This window comes from Drosophila kikkawai, chromosome 2R, assembly GCF_030179895.1.
Source record: "Drosophila kikkawai strain 14028-0561.14 chromosome 2R, DkikHiC1v2, whole genome shotgun sequence".
Lineage (NCBI taxonomy): Eukaryota > Metazoa > Arthropoda > Insecta > Diptera > Drosophilidae > Drosophila > Drosophila kikkawai.
Window position 1 is genome coordinate 11,668,777 of NC_091729.1, and position 17,986 is coordinate 11,686,762.

The 17,986-nt window shown below is 44.2% G+C and overlaps 7 protein-coding genes and 1 long non-coding RNA gene across 10 annotated transcripts; 3 read left to right on the plus strand and 5 right to left on the minus strand.

Moving 5' to 3' along the window:
• Positions 1–944: 944 nt before the first annotated feature.
• Positions 945–2,949, minus strand: LOC108078181 (tRNA (carboxymethyluridine(34)-5-O)-methyltransferase ALKBH8). Its single transcript, XM_017171847.3, has one exon. It carries the CDS (start codon positions 2,919–2,921, stop codon positions 1,086–1,088), a length of 1,836 nt encoding a protein of 611 aa, XP_017027336.1. The 5' UTR covers positions 2,922–2,949; the 3' UTR covers positions 945–1,085.
• An 87-nt stretch (positions 2,950–3,036) lies between these two features.
• Cdk9 (Cyclin-dependent kinase 9) lies at positions 3,037–4,654 on the minus strand. The gene is made up of 4 exons (XM_017171848.3): positions 4,352–4,654; positions 4,212–4,296; positions 3,893–4,150; positions 3,037–3,837 (listed from the first exon to the last, which is right to left on the minus strand). The coding sequence occupies exons 1-4, from the start codon at positions 4,528–4,530 to the stop codon at positions 3,151–3,153; spliced, it is 1,209 nt and encodes a 402-aa protein (XP_017027337.1). The 5' UTR covers positions 4,531–4,654; the 3' UTR covers positions 3,037–3,150.
• Positions 4,655–4,756: 102 nt separating this feature from the next.
• On the plus strand, positions 4,757–5,782 carry bonsai (28S ribosomal protein S15, mitochondrial). The gene is made up of 2 exons (XM_017171849.3): positions 4,757–5,167; positions 5,223–5,782. The coding sequence occupies exons 1-2, from the start codon at positions 4,828–4,830 to the stop codon at positions 5,723–5,725; spliced, it is 843 nt and encodes a 280-aa protein (XP_017027338.1). The 5' UTR covers positions 4,757–4,827; the 3' UTR covers positions 5,726–5,782.
• LOC108078184 (zinc finger Ran-binding domain-containing protein 2) lies at positions 5,773–7,098 on the minus strand. The gene is made up of 3 exons (XM_017171850.3): positions 6,856–7,098; positions 6,452–6,756; positions 5,773–6,390 (listed from the first exon to the last, which is right to left on the minus strand). Exons 1-3 carry the CDS (start codon positions 6,942–6,944, stop codon positions 5,954–5,956), a joined length of 831 nt encoding a protein of 276 aa, XP_017027339.3. The 5' UTR covers positions 6,945–7,098; the 3' UTR covers positions 5,773–5,953.
• Positions 7,099–7,527: 429 nt separating this feature from the next.
• RpS24 (ribosomal protein S24) lies at positions 7,528–8,555 on the minus strand. The gene is made up of 2 exons (XM_017171851.3): positions 8,413–8,555; positions 7,528–8,145 (listed from the first exon to the last, which is right to left on the minus strand). Exon 2 carries the CDS (start codon positions 8,133–8,135, stop codon positions 7,740–7,742), a length of 396 nt encoding a protein of 131 aa, XP_017027340.1. The 5' UTR covers positions 8,136–8,145; positions 8,413–8,555; the 3' UTR covers positions 7,528–7,739.
• Positions 8,556–8,928: 373 nt separating this feature from the next.
• On the plus strand, positions 8,929–10,062 carry LOC108078360 (protein FAM8A1-like). Of its 3 annotated transcripts, none has more exons than XM_070284739.1 (2): positions 8,929–8,947; positions 9,014–10,062. In XM_070284739.1, the coding sequence occupies exon 2, from the start codon at positions 9,105–9,107 to the stop codon at positions 9,969–9,971; it is 867 nt and encodes a 288-aa protein (XP_070140840.1). In that variant the 5' UTR covers positions 8,929–8,947; positions 9,014–9,104; the 3' UTR covers positions 9,972–10,062. The 3 variants fall into 3 exon arrangements, with proteins under 3 accessions (XP_070140840.1, XP_017027669.1, XP_017027671.1); XM_017172180.3 differs by lacking the exon at positions 8,929–8,947 and having other exon boundaries at positions 8,960–9,524; positions 9,588–10,062; XM_017172182.3 differs by lacking the exon at positions 8,929–8,947 and having other exon boundaries at positions 8,960–9,529; positions 9,588–9,725.
• Positions 10,063–10,285: 223 nt separating this feature from the next.
• On the plus strand, positions 10,286–17,985 carry sand (sandman). Its single transcript, XM_017172177.3, has 7 exons — positions 10,286–10,897; positions 15,107–15,558; positions 15,623–15,974; positions 16,029–16,261; positions 16,318–16,444; positions 17,603–17,704; positions 17,768–17,985. Exons 2-7 carry the CDS (start codon positions 15,254–15,256, stop codon positions 17,837–17,839), a joined length of 1,191 nt encoding a protein of 396 aa, XP_017027666.1. The 5' UTR covers positions 10,286–10,897; positions 15,107–15,253; the 3' UTR covers positions 17,840–17,985.
• LOC138928159 (uncharacterized) lies at positions 12,633–14,094 on the minus strand. Its single transcript, XR_011444643.1, has 3 exons — positions 13,293–14,094; positions 12,859–13,211; positions 12,633–12,734 (listed from the first exon to the last, which is right to left on the minus strand). It is a non-coding gene; the product is annotated as an uncharacterized lncRNA (long non-coding RNA).
• Position 17,986: the final 1 nt, after the last annotated feature.

Consider the following 17,986-nt stretch of genomic DNA (forward strand, 5'->3'; position numbering starts at 1 on the left):
CAAGAGTTTATTCAAATCAAGTTCATTTCATTAAAATTACATTTATTTATTATTCATATAATTGATCAAATGTATTCAAAGCAAATTTATTCCATATTAACCAAGTTAAATCGACTAAAGTCAAATTTATTCGTTTCAATTCAAGGTTTATATGATTTTAAACAAGCTAATTTAAAGAAAGTTAAAACCAACAGATAGCTTTTAAAATTCTAACCATCTGCAAACATTTGAATTTGATTTACTTGACCTTTAACTGTGGCTCATGCAGGACCCTAATGCGTACGTACCTTAGAGATATTAGGACACCCGCTATATATAGTTAGCTCTTGTAATCTTAAGACGAAATCACATAGTCCAAAATGTTACTTGCTAACATATCAGATACTCTACTGTACCCACGACCAAAGCGAAACGTTTGAAACTGTAAACCGTAGTCCATAATTAGCAGTAAGCGACCCATTAAAAGAATATTAACTAGAAGTAGGGTTCTTGTCGAGTAAGTAAGTGCCCTGGATGACTTATAAGTGTGTTTTTAAGGACCGTGTAGATGTGTCTCTGTAGTTTGAAGTTTACCCTATACAGAAGAATGAAGATATATGGGAGTTATATTATCTTAGGAAGCTCCAGAAAAGCACCACTCCCGCTCCAGATTGCTCCCACTCACTGATTTAGGTAGTCTCTATACATTTTAGTTATGATACTTCAAATTTTATCTATCTATCTATCCACCTACTCGTTACGACACTATCGATCTATCAATCTATCAATCCAAAACTATCCAAGAACAATGAAAGAATGGAAATAATACAAATGTACATACACACCGCACTTGTACCTACACCAACTGGAAATACTCTTCAGTGGAACACAAAACGTTGTTATTAAGGAATTGTCAATTTATGGTCCAAAGCTACAATAAACAGAAACACCACATCCGCACGGATGGGACGTCGTCGACAGTAGGCTTAACTAAGTTTTAGTTTACGTTCAATTCGCTAAATGGCAAAAACACTAAACAAACAAAAGAAAAACTGTGTGTGAATGTGTATTTTTTGAAATCAAATAAACGAATTACATATATATACCTATTTGTCTTTCTTCTCGAAGATCACACAGTGATTGCCCTGGTCGTAGTAGCTCCTAACTATTCGCACCTCCGGCAGCTGCGACACCAGATTCTCCAGTTCCTGTTCCTCAAAGACATGATAGTAACGCAAGAAAGTAGTCTTTTGCTCATCCTTGGTCTTCCAGGGCACCAAGACATCTTGCTGCTGGAACTCTGTGCGATTGGTGTGCACGGGCAGCGGGGTGTCATTTGGTACCTGCTGCTCCAGTTGTTGTTGTTGCTGCTTCTGACGCTGCTCCTGTTCGGTGGTACGCTCCTTATTAACAGCTTTGTTTTGCCGAAGGTATGCGGACTTTTTGTCATTCTTTCGCTGATCCTTGGCCCAAACATAGACCAAAGCGCGGCCACCAGGTCGCAGGAGGCGTGCCATCTCACGAAGAGCGGCCAGCCGACGCTCTCCAGTGGCCAGGTGATGGATAACAGCTATACTAATGCAGCCATCAATGCTGGCAGAGCGCACTGGCACACTCAGGCAGTCGCACCGAAAGACATTCTGCCCCTTCTGACGTCCCACTGCGAGCAGACCTTGGGCGCGATCGCAACCAATGGCCAGGAGCTGAGGATTGCATCCCAGATACTTGCCATTGCCGCAACCTACGTCCAGCACCACAGACTGGGGATGAAACGAGTTGAGGAAATCGGCTACTTGGGGCCAAGGCGAGTGCCGCGTTTCACTGAAGTGAACTGCTATCTTGTCGTACACCTCGTGGACATTTCGCTGCTCCAGGCTGACAGCCTGAGCAGCCAGAGTGAGGGATAGCTCCTCTGGAGCTTTGGTTTGTCTCGTGTCACAGAGCGTGGGATATGAACATGAGCAGGGTCCTCTTCGCAGGCGCCGGAAAGTAAGAGAAGTTCTCTTGCCGCGAGCCTGAGTGGTCAAACCTCCGGAAGCACTTGGCACCACATCGATGTGCTTTGGCCTGATGCCATGCGTCCAGTCATAGCGAGATTCTCCGGACATGATCAGCAGGGAGCGACGTGGTAATCTCACCTGAACCAGCTCCTCTCCGCGCCGGAAGTCCATCACCACATCGGATTGCAAGGACAGCGAGAGAATGGGATCTAAAAATGCACTGTGTGTGTCCACGTGAGGTGGTATGCCATGGCCCGGCTCGTATTCATTCACCGTCAGCTGGTCCGGCGTACTCCAGTCCCACTTGGAAGCGGAGCTCTCAAGACGTGGCCAAAGTATATCACATGCCGACGGTATTGATTGCTCCAGGGGCTTTGCAGGATCCACATTATTGACGCCGTAAAGAAACTCGAACCCAAAGTGCTTCACATTTCTGTGCTTTAAACTTCCCTCAGAGGCTCGCCCATCCTCAGAAATGGACCGCAAAAGCATTAATTCCTCCTCTTCGCTGACAAAGTCGGGAAGCACCAAGAGTCCACTGGGCAAGGGTCTATTCCAGTCGTTCTTCCTTGCCAGGGCGGGCAATCCCATGACGTAACTGAGGTAGGCAACAGCTCCCTGTTGTCCTATGTTGGAGACGTTGTGCATTCCCTGGTATATGGCCTGCGCATCCTCTAGAGTATCGCAGACCAGGAAGCAGTACGATTTACCCGGTAACATAACCACCTCGGTGACTTTGCCACCTGTGCCGGCCGCCGCCTGAAGTAGACACTCCTCGGTGAGTCCATTGCTGAGTCCCACGTTGAGGATCGCCAGATAGGTGGTGGGGTCCTCGCTAGGGATCACTTCGCAGTCGCTTTTGATGATTGCCAGACATCGTCGTTGCTTTTTATCCACCTTTTTGGCCTTGTTTACCTTTTGTTGCTGCTGCTCAACGTGCATTTTGCCACCAGTGTGTACACACTAAGCAGGGAAATAATTATCGGAGTTATCGGAAATTTAACAGTGGAAAGCCGCTTTTTAAATACTCTAATAATTTCATAAAGAAAACTATGCATTTGAAGGAGTTTTATTTGCAAATGCAAATCTTTATGGTTATGATCCTAACCTAATACCTTAAACTAAGTTGATAGTGAGAGTCTTACTGCAACAAATGGGTGTGGAAACCAGTCTACCAGACCCTGTCGATCATGCTATTGTCCTGCGGCTTCTGGTTCATGGTGGTCAGCTGCTGGTGGTAGTTCCTCATCTGGTTACTGCGCCTTGGCTGCGCCAGATACTCGAACATGCTCTGCAGATGCTGGGACAACATCTTGCTCAGGTCGCTGGGCATGGGATCCGTCCAGAAGAAGTCGTGGTTGAGTGCCGTGTCGGCATCAATGCGTTTCTTCGGGTCCAGAGTCAGCAACTTGTCCAGCAGATCACAGCCGGTGGGGTCCTTGACATACGGACGTAGTCGCTCCTTGACGCGACGCTTCTGGTTCTTTGGCAACTCAATGGACTTGTACAGCTCCAGTTCCTCCACGCCCGGCCACACGTCCGGCGTAAAGGAGCCGCATAGCTGCGAGATGAAGGTCAGCTGTTGCTGCTCCGTATTGCCCTGCATAATGGGCGAGCGGGTCCACATCTCGGCCATGATGCATCCGGCTCCCCACATGTCCACAGGCGGACCGTAGTTCCGATCGCCCAGCAACAGTTCTGGCGGGCGGTACCACAGCGTCACCACACGGTTGGTGTAGCGATTCTTACTCTCGTTTTTGGGAATGCTAAAGGCACGAGCCAAACCAAAATCAGCCAGCTTTAAGATGCCGTGCTTGGTTATCAGCACATTGGCAGCTTTCATGTCACGATGCAGGATCTGGGGATTTAACAAGTGGGTCATGTTGTCATGAGACTCTACAACCGGAACTTACCTTGTTGCTGTGTATGTAGTAAAGGCCATTGAGCAGCTGCTGCATCACCTTCTTGATCTCGCCCAGACTGAACTTGACATTCATGTTGGACAAGAGGCCAGCCAAATCGTGCTCGCAGAAGTCGAAAACTAAGTAAAATGTGGATCTGTAGCCGTTGGTGGCTGTGGCCTTGGTACGGCAAATCTCAATCAAATTCACCACATTCTCGTGTTTCAGCAGCTGCAGGATTCGGATCTCACGTAACGCTGTGATGGGGAACTAGAAAAATAACACATAATTCGTGTATTTCATGATTTTGTGTAATTGTTTGTTGACTCACGCCCTCTTTTTCGTTGTCCATCAGCACCTTCTTCATGGCCACAAACTTTTTGTTGCTCTTCTTCTCGCGGGCCTTGAACACCTCCCTGGAAATTAAGAAGGATAATGAATGCAAGCCTGAAAGGACGACTTCCCACTTACCCGAAGGTTCCCTGGCCAATTTTCGCCACCTTTTCATATTTGTTGCTCTCGTCGCAGTAGGGAAAGTCATAGTCTTCGATGTACTTCTGCTTCTCCATCAGAGACATAGTGCGGGAGGAGCTGGAGCCTACGCTGGAGGGCGTTGACGGTTGCTGGAGCATGTGGGACATGTGCGCCATGCTGAGATTCACCTCTATAGTCACAAAAAACGCACAATAACTCCGAAACAAGTTGAAAGACAAAAGAAAAGAAAACAGCAACAAATGTGCTCCAGCTGTTGATAAAGGCTAGGGATGGCAAACACGAGTTAAATGAAAAATAAGTGTGTACACACTAAAATAATCGCATAATTCAAAAATCGATTAGTCGATTAGCTTTAGTACAAAACAGCTGTTCACAATGTGACCAGATAATTCCACTATTTTCCTTTTTTGTGATATAACCTCGACGACTTTCCGACAAATAAACACAATTTAATGAATAAACTATTGAACGTAGCGCAGGCGGTGCCGCGCCAGTTTGTCCGTGAATATGCCTTCAAGTCCGACCTGAAGATCAAATGGGTGCGACCGGAAAAGATCGCGTGCTTCAAGCCGGAGAAGAGCGGCGATCTGAGCAAGCTGCCACCGCTGAACCCCAACGAGATCCTGCCGGAGTTCAGGGACTGCAAGGAGCTGGAAAAAGCCGATGAGGCTGTAAAGGCCCAGTTCCTGCTGAGCAACAACGCCAGCTACCTGACCACAAAGTTCTACCGCGATGAGATGGTCAAGGAAGTGCAGAGGCACGCTCAGGATTTCGGATCCATGGAAGCCAAGTGTATGTTTGTGGACAGCCAATTCCAATTCCAGTTTGCTAACTCACAGAATTTTAGTGGCCAAAATGACCGCGGTGATTCGCCGCTACCAGGAGCGCATGGACTCGCATCCGCGCGACAAGATGATCAAGGTGCGACTCAAGGAGCTGATAGACAAGCGCAAAAAGTTCCTCAAATACCTGAGACGCTGGGACTATCCACGCTTCGAGTGGATTCTCGAGAGGCTCGACCTGGTGTACAAGCCACCGCCCGCACAATTCCATTGGATCACGCGCAAGGAGTCTTTGCAGAAGCTGACCGACACCTACTGCGAAAACCTGAAGGAGGAGCGTCTGGAGGCCTACCACAAGCAGTTGCAGGCCCAGCAGATACCCTTCTTGGAGGAGGCCATCAAAAAGATGCAGTTTGTGCGACAGGAGCAGATTTCCTGCGACGTGCCAGTGACTGTGACCGAAGAGCACATCGCAGAATCGAAGAGGCAGCTGGCCCAGCTCAAGGAGCTGCGGCAGGCGGAGGAAGCTGCCAGCAGCCAGAAACAAAACGAGGATGGCTTCAATTAGGCCCGTTCTTTAATGTTACGGAGTCTTACAATAAATGTAAATGCTGATGTTCTTAAATTATACGTTTTATTATACTTTTAGTGTAGAGACTGGACATCGTACCGCATAGCACGTTCCAGAGCAGCGCATAATGGCGAATAAATAAACGTGCAATGATTGGCATTGCCGTGTAGAAATGTGTAAAAACAGATGCAATTAAGGTGAAGTTCCTAAACGGTAAGATGGAGGCTAGCGCCTTCCTCGGCTGGAGCCGCTACTCGAGCTGCTCGACGACGAGTCACTGGAGCTAGACGAACTAGACGATGACGAGGAGGAGGAAACGGAAGATGTGGAGTCACGAGAGGCCCGTTTGCGCTCCTTGGTCGTTCCCTTGTCGCCACTGCCCGTGGGCTCCTTGCTCTTGACTTCCGACGATGTTACCTTGTCGTCGTCGTCGTCGTCTCCCCAAAGATCGTACTTGGACAGGTCGCCCTCATCATCCTCGTCGTCGTCCTCTTCCTCCAGCGGCTGCTCATCGCGGCTGGCCCTCCTTGCTCGCTTGGAGTCCTCACGATGCTCACCGTGCTTTCGCTTTTTGCGCCGCCCAAACTCATCGTACTCGCTGTCCGAATCCTGGCGATCCTTATACTCCACTACGCCGCGATCGTTGTACCCTCCGCCAAAACCTGTAATATAGGATTTTAGAGGACTGCAGGGAAAGGAAGAAATAGAGCCTGCAGGACTCACCAGTGCGTTCCTCTACATCCGAGAACTTGGGAGCATTACACATATTGCAGGTCTGCCGGCGAGCCCAGTTCACGTTGGCGCACTTGCTGCACTGCCAATCCTCGGCGCTGAACAGGCCCCGGGACTTGTCAGCCGCCGCCTTACCAATTTCGGTTCCCAGCTTTTTCTTGCTGGAGCTGCTACTGCTGCTGCTGCTTCCGTTGCCGCGCTCCCGATCCCGCTCCCGTTCTGGCTTATCACTGCTATCACGGTCGCGATCGCATTTGTTGCACTGCGACCGGCGGGCAAAATTTAGATGGCGACAGCTGCAAAATCGGGGAAAGGTAAGATTCGCTGCACTCTCCGCCCGTCTCGACTGTTCCGCGAGGTGGCCGCTGTCCCTGCATCTATCTCCCTGCACTCACTCGAAATCAGGGCAAATCCAATCGCCAGGGGAAGCGACGCCTCCACTGCCTCCGCCCCCCGCTGCGGCGCCACCGTTTGAACTAGACATTCTTAGGCACGTTCGGCGGCCTCTGCGCGTGATTGTTGCTGCTGGCTGTCCCGAATGTTCCCCGCAGGACTTGGCAGGATCATTTAAAATGTTTTAAAAATTTTTTTACAAATATTCTGTATTCAGTGTGACTGCGACTTGGCCGTTGTAAAATACCACCCGGCTTACAAAAATATACGAATTTCTTACAAATATACCAAAAGCTACCACATTTTAGTGCGACCGCACATGCTTTTCATTTTCATTGGTATTTTTATGAATAGTAACAGAAAATAATTATTAATTTAATTTATATTAAGTTTATACACATTATAGTAACTATCATAGCAATTCCTTAATTAATATCTCTGTAAGCGCCCATTTTCAGTATTTGTTAAATAGATTAAAATAAACTTTTAGACCAATTTTCTTGCAAGCACAAAGATTTATAACAAATTCCTTTTGTTTATTTAATTAAGAGAAGCGGTGCTAAGAATGGATTATTGAAATGGCTTTCCTTCCAGGTATATAAATTACAGATATAATCGTTTCCACAATCAATGGGCTCACGCGCACACACTCCCAATCATTTAACCACAAAAACTTGTATACTTTTAGAGTTTTATTTCCTTAGTTTACAAACAAAAGCCGCTCCAAAAGTAAACACTGATTTTGTTTTGTCCGTTGTTGGATGGTTGATAAAAAAGTGTAACTAACGCATAACCAGCAGCTTTTGGGAATTGTCGGGGAGCGTTTCCAGCGAGCCGACAACCCACTGAAGTGACCCACCCGCGGGGTCTTCCGGCGGGGCAGCGCTTACTTCTTGCCAGTACCGATCTTGGCCTTGGCAGTGCCGCGCACCTTCTTCATCCTGTTGCGACGCTCCTTGCGCTGCTTGCGGGTCTGCTTCTTCTGCTCGAAGAGGCCGTGACGGGCCAGGCGGTACTTGGGCTCGAACTTCTTGGCGAAGTCCAGGGTGTCGTAGATGAGGGCGAAGCCCGTGGAGCGGCCGCCGCCAAAGTTTGTGCGGAAACCGAACACGAAGACCACATCGGGGGTGACCTTGTACATGGCGGCGAGCTTCTCGCGGATCTCGGTTTTGTTCACCGACGACAGACCAGGGTGCAGGACATCGCAGACCATCTGTTTCCTGGCGAGCAGGCGGTTGGTCATGAACTTGCGGGTGCGGATGGTGGCGGTTGTACCGGACATTTTGACGGAGCTGCAATGCAATGGACAGTAATTAGTGGCTTTCTTCACTCAGGATCCCCGCAGATTGGCCGCCACTCCGGGCTGTTGTTGTCGTCTCCGTGAGAATCAACATAACCTCACAGCCGTCCGTTCGGAGCTCCTATGTCTCCACGTGTGACCGAGCGCTCGCGGCCTGCGTTTTAACGCTTCCCATGGTCACTGCCTCCACGCGCCGGGTCACAGGACGTTTGGTGGCGGCTTTCTGCGACGTATTTAACTATTTTCCATGGCTAATTACCTTTTAAAACACTTGAAAAGGTTTTAAACACGTCGTTTTGCAAACGCGATTCTCTAGAAAGGAAGATGGCCACCAGATTAGAGATGTCAAAATATGGCCCTATCGATACTATCGATTGGGTTCGGACAGCATATCGGTGTAACTATCGGTATAACAAAAATAAACTTGAAATCGTATTTTTTTCGCTTAAAAATTACTAAAAATTATTACAAATTGCTAACTACTAACTTAAATTATATAATAACAAGAACGAAGTTTTAAAAATTAACAAGAAACTTGTATTCTAAACTGCGTAAGTACTAGAGAAAGTAACCGCAATTTATATATTAGCAGAATCCAACAATTATTGTTAATTTTAATATTTTCCAAAAATATAAGGACATTTCTTATTTACAAAACCTGATTTTACTAACTGTAATTTCATTTTCAATATATTTAACAAGACGACCCCATATATTTTAACGATAGTATCGGTATTTCGATGATTTGACAGCTCACGATACATCGATTCTTAACAATATTCCGGGTATCGAAGGTAAACATTTCAAACTTTATTTTAAAATTGTGGCAATTTGTAATTGTTCTGTACTTATTTCTTTAGCCGCCGGGTATTGTATTATTTAAGTCTGCTGGAAGTCGACACCATAAAGAAGAATTAATAATAAAATCCTAAATAATCGAGGTAAAACATAATGTCAAAGGAGCAAAACCTGTGTGCCAAGGAGGCTTACTTTGCCAGCCTCGATGAGTGGGCCAAACAGGCTCATCAGGCCCAGGAGGCCATGTTGGGGTTCCCGGCATATCTGCTTGCCAAATACCCGCAGCTCTTTCGCACACCGAACGGAGGCCAGCCCAGAGATACTTTTGGACTTTACCAGCCGCGCCCGATTCAAGCGGCTGCACAAGCCGGAGCTCTTGGAATACTCCCTGGCCAAAATAATCGTCCTGATCATCGTCGCCTAAGACACCGGCGGAGCGGCTACTTGGTCACTTTGGCGCCCTTATGGAAACGAGCTGTAGCGCAGGCCATCGACATCTACCTCCTTATTTTTCTGAAGGTCCTCATTGCGCGCTTGCTTGTTAGCCAGTTTCCCGGCATCGGAAAGGAATTGGTTTGGTGGGTGGTGACGGATGATGTGATCATGTACTACTTTCTGGCATCTTTATCTCCTCAGACGCTTCTCGCCAGGACGCTTCTAAAGCTCGCCGGGCTCTGCTACGAGCCGCTGTGGACCAGCTGCTGCAATGGAACCACTCCCGGCAAGTGGCTGATGGGGATACGCATTGTGACCGCAGGCGCAGTGGTGCAGTTTCGCCGGAACGGTGGGCTGAACTACCGGCAGGCACAGAACGTCTTGGCCTATCCGGCAGGGAGGCTCAATATCAGACGGGCCATTTTCCGGTCGCTGGTTAAGCTTTTTGTGGTCACTATCATTCTACCCATTACCAATGCGTTAATTTTCAATCGTTATGGGGCTACCTATGACCAGTGGACCAAAACGATTGTCGTGGAGGCTAAATCCGATTTCCGGTTTATTCAGATTCGGAATCGGCGCTGATACAGCCCAATAATTTTGGGCCTGTATTTTATACACAGATTTTCACATTAACATGTACATATGTATTAAATATATTAAGCTAATCAGATCGGCCCAGACAAATTAACTGTTTTATCCTCAAGCTTTCTTGATTTTCAATCTATATTTAACTCGATCGATCTATTTCCAGATAGTGCTGATATTTTAGTGCAGGGCATGAGCGAATCGTGGCGACCGGCACCACCGGCTGAGAGTGGAATTCCGTTGGCTCTCTCGCTGCGGTATCCTCGGTGGCGAAAGACCGCCGGCTTCCATTCCGAGTCCAACAATGGAGGCGCAGCGACGTCACAGGTAGCGCGTCAAGTTAGACGCTTTGTGTACGCCGTGCCGCGTCTATTAATACGGGTGCGAGAGTCCGGCCAGTGGCCAGCGGAACGTCGAGCAGAGCGCACCTCCGCCGGCGAATGAGGCACTTGCTCCGGGATCGCTTTCGCATTTGGATCGGCAACGGATTTGAAAAGTGAAGTGAAGTGTAGTGTGGTTAAAAATAAACAGAGAACCAAGCACGCCAACCGGGGCTAAGAAGTTCTTTTGGGCAGATTATCCGGAGATATGCGAATCTGAAATCGAAATCGGGGTACAGGCTATGGCTAAGGAAAATCTGTAAAATAGCTGATCGGTGGAATTTCGTGGCGTGCGTTGAATAACACTGATAAAATAATATACAGAGCGCCCAAACATAAATAATATTCCACATGCATAGTTCCGAAATACATCAGCTGCTAAAATAAACGAATCGGAGCAGCCGAAGCCCCAACAAAGGCCAGCCGAGCCGCATGACGTCACGGGTGAGCATCTGGCAAGGAGCTACTGCATCAGCATCAGTGGCATCACCATCTCCATCAGCACCACAATCAGCCGACGGAGGCAATAGCCATAATAAACAGGTTCGTGAAACGCGGATCAACTTGAAGACAGGCAGTAATGGCACTCGGAAAGTAATACTCAAAATCTATTACTAGATTTTTGTGTTATATTTATTTTATAACTAAACAAGAACTTATACTTTGTCATGATCATTTTATAGCATAGCTGTGCTTTTTTTATGATTTCAAAACCCAATTGATTTATGTTGTACCCTGTTTATAATTGGTATCAATAAAACTAATATCTTGATGTTCATACCCTTTCAGGGTATTAATAATTATAAATAATTGAAAAAATTAAATTATTATTAATATATTTTTTTTTTTTTTTTTTCAAAATATTAAAAGAGGTTAAAATTGTTAATTGTTAAAAATTACCATTTTAAAATTTGTAAAATTTTAAATTCAGTCTTTTTAGATTTTTAACCAAATTCAAATAAACCTTGAAATTAATGCTTTTTTGACTTTGTTGTGTGGTGTTTAATATTTGATTTGTCCCAAAAGTAATCATATAATGATATTAATTTAAAGAATGCTAATTTTCAGGTCTTCTTGAGAGCATAAGATTCTCCAGTTATTGCCAGAAATCATATACATATGTATACCAATCCTTTTCCTATCAAAATTATGTACTACTAGATAGTTTCATGCAGAGAGATCTATAAGGGAAAATAGAATATCAATTGTAATCTTAAAAACATTTATTTTTCATTTATTTAAAGACTTATTAAGTAAGGTAAAGAAAAGGGTATTCAGCTGGAGGAGAGATAAAAACTTTCGAAAAAAGAAAATCACATTATTTGTACAGAAGAAAATACAGAAAATTGTTTTGCAAAAATGGGTTAATTGAAATATCTAATCTATCATAATTTAATATAATTTTTCATGTGCTCTCTTATGCTTTTGAAAACGAAAGGCTTAAGTGTTAAAAACTACAGTGGTCATAGAACATTGTGCTCTTTTAAATTACCAAAAATGTAGATGTTTTTTTTTATGTACTGTATTAAGATTTTTTGCCCGCCCAAGCAGCAACTCGATACGCAACCAATTCGTCCAGCCTGCCGCGGTCAATGCACGAAAATTAGTTTTTGGCTCGCACACACGTTCTGGCAAAGGTACACACCTCCATCCGCATCCGCTCCGCCGGTGCCTGGCCGATCCGTCATGTCGGACGTGGTCGCCACGTATTCGGGCCATCAATGTGCCATTGGCGATGATGTCGTCGCCGTAATTTCTTATTTTCCATGCCGCTGCTTCCCCCGCATTGTCACCGAGATTTTTCACTGTAATTAAATTTTAAAATCTTCTCTCGTGTAGCCGCTGACACTTAACATTCTGTGGCTGTCTGTCATATTTAAGCATTTTCCTCTTGGCATGGCAAATTAAATGTTGAGAATTAATTGTGCAAGTGTGCTGGCCGAAGGACCTACAAATGAAATAAACCCTGCCCAAGGAGAATGATTGACAACTGACACCGGGGATTGGCTGAGGAGACTTTCGCAATGATGAACTCAATTTTGAGGGCACACCTGCAGAGACTACCAAGAACTGTGAATGTAAACACAGCATCAGAAGTGTGTTTCCAATCATTTTCCATCATCTCTCGCATAAACAGAAATCCAAGGACATGACGTAATTTAGTTGCTAACTAAAAAGGCAACTCAATTGGCCAAGTCCAAGCAGCTTTTACTTCCCAGAAGCAGCCTCTTTGCTCGACTAGTTTCCACCCAATATATAGAATAATAATACAAGATTTCGTCGATATAAAAAAGACTACAATACATTAGCTGGCCGTTTCCTTCGCTTGCTGCTTTGATCTTTTTGTCGGTAATCTTTGGATTTGGGTTAGCATAAATGTCTGAAAAGTGCTCAGAGCAATTATAATTAAAATTTTTAATGCTACGAGAAACAGACATTTCGGGCTAATGACTGTGCCTGCCGCCTGCCGGCACATCATGCCAAAAATATCTCGACAAACTCACCAGAACTGCACTTTAATTGCCGGCCACAAAATGCACTCTAACTTGGCATTCGTCATATTCTCCTGGACCTGGTAGTGTGGAACCTCTCCTCGACGATAGCTTAATTGCAACGAAAACATAAACATCCCCATTGACAGTGGGCATCTTTTTTATGTCAGCCCCTCGGATTCGCGCCCTGCGAAAGCCAAAGGCATGGCATCCCACATCCACTAATGTGTTTTCCTTCCGCGGCTTGTGTATTTTCATTGGAAACACATTTCGCCACGATTTTTAGTTTGTGTTTGTTTTGTGTTTGGATTTTTTAATTATGTATGTATGTACAGGCGGGGTACGGGTACACAATATGTTTTGGCCTGTAAATACACGGCCAGACATCGATTGCAAATTGATTTTAATTTATGCTTGAGCGAATCAATAAAAATACACATATTTACCTGACGCGCACCTAGCCGCTGCCAGAAATGCGTAAAGGTGGTGAGATCCAAGGCTACCAGCTCCCAGCTCTCAGCTCCCAGCTCTCAGCTCCCAGTCCCAGAGATCGGCGAGGCTACAGCCACAAATCAAGCAAATGACTGTCGGGGCCCCGTCCAAAACAGAAGTTTATAAAAATAATCCAAAATGAACTCGTATTTCACACCCACTAAATAAAACCCTAAAAAAAGAATTGAAAACCAAACAAAAACAACGGTTGCGGCATTTCAGCAACCGCAGACGGAGATGAGATGGGACGCAGTGGCGCATCGGATCGTTAGGAACTCTCCAATTTGACGCCACAGCCACGGCTACGCCATCAATTCTCGAATCTAGAGGCGAGTGTCATCCCACCGGCCACGCGAGAAAATTGAAATACCACACACAAGCAATCCGAGGGGACGGGCGGCGGGATGAGTCTGCTCCTCCTCTGTTAGATGAGATGAGATGATGTGACTGTTCCATAGGCCAGCTGCCAAGATTGTAGTCCAATAATTCATGTTCATGTTGGCCATTTATTAGGAAACATAGAAAGCACAATGTATTAAAAATAAAATCCCATTCATGCTGTTCAGCTAAAATATTTGACTTTTTCTCTCGAAAACTGTCAAACCGAATAAGTTACATGCAGTTTCAGAATTCCCAACAGTCCGCCGATTATCTCAATCAGCTCGGAATACAGTCCAATATCAATATAATCAATTAGGCAAAAAGCCCCGCATTAGTTTACATTTATTGGGACATTTATTAAATTGGAATTTGAAATTTCTGGCGCTCACCTCCGAAAATTTATTGATCTAAAATTCTTAGCCACAGAGATTTGTCAGAATGCGAATTTTATATTCATAAATTTTATTATAAAAATAATTTAAAGAAGATCTAATGGGCTATAGATCATTTTAGTATGCCTTAATTTTATCCAAAGAAACAAAATCTGTTTTGTTTACTTAATTTAACAACACTCTTTTTAAAACAAATTTAATAATTGGTTACATTTAAAAATTGGGTGTATAATTAGCATAAGAGATGGGCGAAAATATACATAATTTAACAATTTATTGATCCTGAAATTCTTAGCCACTGAAATTATAAATTATAAAATTCATAAATTTGATTATAAACATAATTTTAATTTAATTTAAGGGCTAAAGATCATTTTACTGGGCATTAATATTATTTATAGAAACAAAATTTTTTTTGTTTACTAAATTTAACAGCACTCTTTTTACTACTAATTAAATAATTGGTTACACTTGAAAATTAGCTTTATAATTAGCATTAAAGATAGACAAAAACTGTATTCTCTGCCTGTCCCATGCATAGAATGTAAGTAATGTAATTTTGGCCACTTCGTTTTACATCTTATTCCCAAAAATATATATTTTTTTTAAATGGATAAAATGTTTTCAGCTTTACTTACTTAGTTAATTAATTATGTCCTTGTTACATCTTGATGATTTCAGAGATCAATGCTAGTTTCCAATTAAATCTTTTGCAATTTGTGATTATAATATTTTATCACCAGAGCTAGAGAAATATAGTACCAGCAGCAAAGATCGTACATTTCGCGATAATCCCAGACCATGAAAATAAACCACCCACACAACACCACACAGCACAGAACAGATCACACATCACCGCCACGCATATTATTCCTCGGGGAGATTTATGCCGCCAAACACTTTGATAGAGTAGCCTTGCTGCCTTTGTTTATTTACCACTCTGCGCTGGGGAAGATGGGGATGAACTAATGGGATATATCATTGGGTATTTTTAGCTTTAGGCAGCCGGAAATCCTTGGAGTCGTGATCTATGCGAGTATCGGCCCGATACCAGACCCGAGCATGTCCAGGCTAGCGCCAGTGGAAGGCCAATCGAGACGGGAACTGGCACTGAAACCGAAGCGGAAGCGACCAGCTAAGAGATGTCCTCGCGTCGGAGCTCCTTTCGCCGGAAGGAGAAGCCGGCGTTCGAGCGCTTCAAGGACCACTGCCGCCACTTTACGGCGTTTATGTTCAGCAATGTGGGCATCATCCTGCTAGTCACATTCTACATAATTGGCGGGGCATTCATATTCCAGGGCATCGAGATATTCGAGTACGAGCGCCTGAAGCTAGAAAAGCCACATCGGTTCATAGCGCGCAACTATAGCGGGGAATGTCTCACCAGAATTTGGGAGCTCACGGCGGAGAACATCAGCTTTTTCGACCACCATGCCTACAGGAAGCGGTAAGACATCATCAGAAGATAATCCAGGGTACAATTGAAACATGGAAACCATTTTAATATCCAGGGTAAACGATGTGCTGCTGGAGTACCAGCGGGCCATAGTGAAGAAGCAACTAAAGGGACCCGACGTCGAGCAGTGGAGCTTCTCAGGAGCCTTTCTCTATTCGCTGACGGTGATCACAACGATTGGTTACGGCAACATCACGCCCCACTCGGAGTGGGGTAAGCTGGTAACCATTCTGTATGCGATAATCGGGATGCCGCTGTTCCTGCTCTACCTCTCCAACATTGGCGACGTCCTGGCCAAGTCCTTCAAGTGGATATACTCCAAGGTGTGCCTGTGCCGCATCTGTCCCGGTGTGGCCAAGCGACGGATCATCCGCGAGAGACGAAAAATGCGCCAGCTGGCCAGAGCAGTAAGTGGTCCAAAATTTGTTTAAATATTCAGCTGAAGTATCTCCTTATTGCAGCTGCAAATGCATGACATGGAGAATGCCAGGGGAAGCAGCAGCTACTCCAGCAGTAGCAGCAACACCACCACCTCCAACAGCAGCAGCAGTGACTACACCAGGAGTTCCCATCACAGTTCCAGCTTGATGGACATTCCCTTCAGTGACTCCGACTCGGATATCGAGCGCGAAATCCGAGGTAGCACGGATGAGATTACGGTCCCAGTCACTGTCTGCGTATTCGTAATGGTTGGGTAAGAAAATTCGCTTTTTAAAGGATAGCTAACAACTAAGGGCTGTTCCTCTGAAGGTATATCCTGTGGGGCGCCTTGCTCTTTGGGCGCTGGGAGGACTGGAACTATCTGGATGGCAGCTACTTCTGCCTCATATCGCTTAGCAGCATTGGATTTGGCGATCTCGTGCCAGGCGATCGTGTGGTAAGGTGTTCAAAATTATATATTTATAGCCTTGCAGGGTATTATAATTTCGATATATTTTTAATTAGCATCAACAGCCGAGTCGATCTAGCCATATCCCTCAGTTTTAAAGCTATCTGAATACAAATTTGTAGAAAAAAACTTATAACTTTGCGCTTTTTCAACATATTTTCTTCTACTTTGTGATATGGACATTTTGAATTATTTAAAAACTTTGGTTTAATTTTATGAAAATCATATCATATTATATCATATAGTTAGCATAGAAACGATTAAAGGTTATAGAGAAATATGTAAAGGTGGAAATGTATAACTGTTACTGTAAACCTGTAAAAAACAAGAAAGGAAGCTAACTTCGGTACGCCGAAGTTTATATACCCTTGCAGATATTATTTCATTACATTTTACCTATACTTATTATGTTTACAGTTTGACAGTTACAGTTTTGCATTCCCAGCTTTACATTTTGTATACATCTACCGATCGGTTTATATGGCAGCTATATGATATAGTTGTCCGATTTTTATGAAATTTATACCAAAATTCTAGAATAATAAAAGCTGATATTCCAAAGTAGATAAAAATACGTTGAAAAACAACGAAGCAATAATTTTTTTCCTAATAATTTCCCGATCGTTCCTATGGCAGCTATATCATATAGTCGTCCGATTTTCATAAAATTTTTACCAAAAATCAGAAATAATATAAAATGACTATATCTAAAAAATGGTGCAAAAATGTTGAAAAACAGCAAAGTTATAGTTTTTTTTCTAAAAATTTATTGAACATTTGTATGGCAGCTATATGATATAGTCGTCCGATCCGGCCCGTTCCGACATATATAGCAGTGAGAGTATATAGAAGACTATATGCAAAGTTTCATTCAGATAGCTTTAAAACTGAGGGACTAGTTTGCGTAGAAACGGACAGACGGACGGACAGACGGACAGACGGACATGGCTAGATCGACTCGGCTGTTGATGCTGATCAAGAATATATATACTTTATGGGGTCGGAAACGTCTCCTTCATTGCGTTGCAAACTTCTGACTGAAATTATAATACCCTGCAAGGGTATAAATATGTAATCCAATTGAAAACTGCAAGGATATTTAGCTTTCTTCCTTGTTATAAATTATTTACTTCTTGTTCTCCACAGATAACCGCCGATAGGGATAAGGTTGAGGTGAGCTTTATTCTCTGCGCCGTATACTTGCTGCTGGGCATGGCCGTAATTGCCATGTGCTTCAACCTTATGCAGGTCAGTGGGCTGTACAGATTATATGTATATGCAAGACTTCTTACGCACTGTATATATTCACAGGAGCAGGTCGTCCACAATATTCGGGCCGTCAAGCGAGGTTTCAAGGCTTGCTTCCGATGTCGCAGCTCCTAGAAGGCCTCACAACTGGCTTTGTCGTACAAAATCATACATAATTATCCACTGTTGATGTAGACTTAGGCTAGCCTTAAGATAGATATACATATTTATATATAAAGAAAACTCTAGGAAGAATGTGTACACAATAATTGCAGCCTAAAA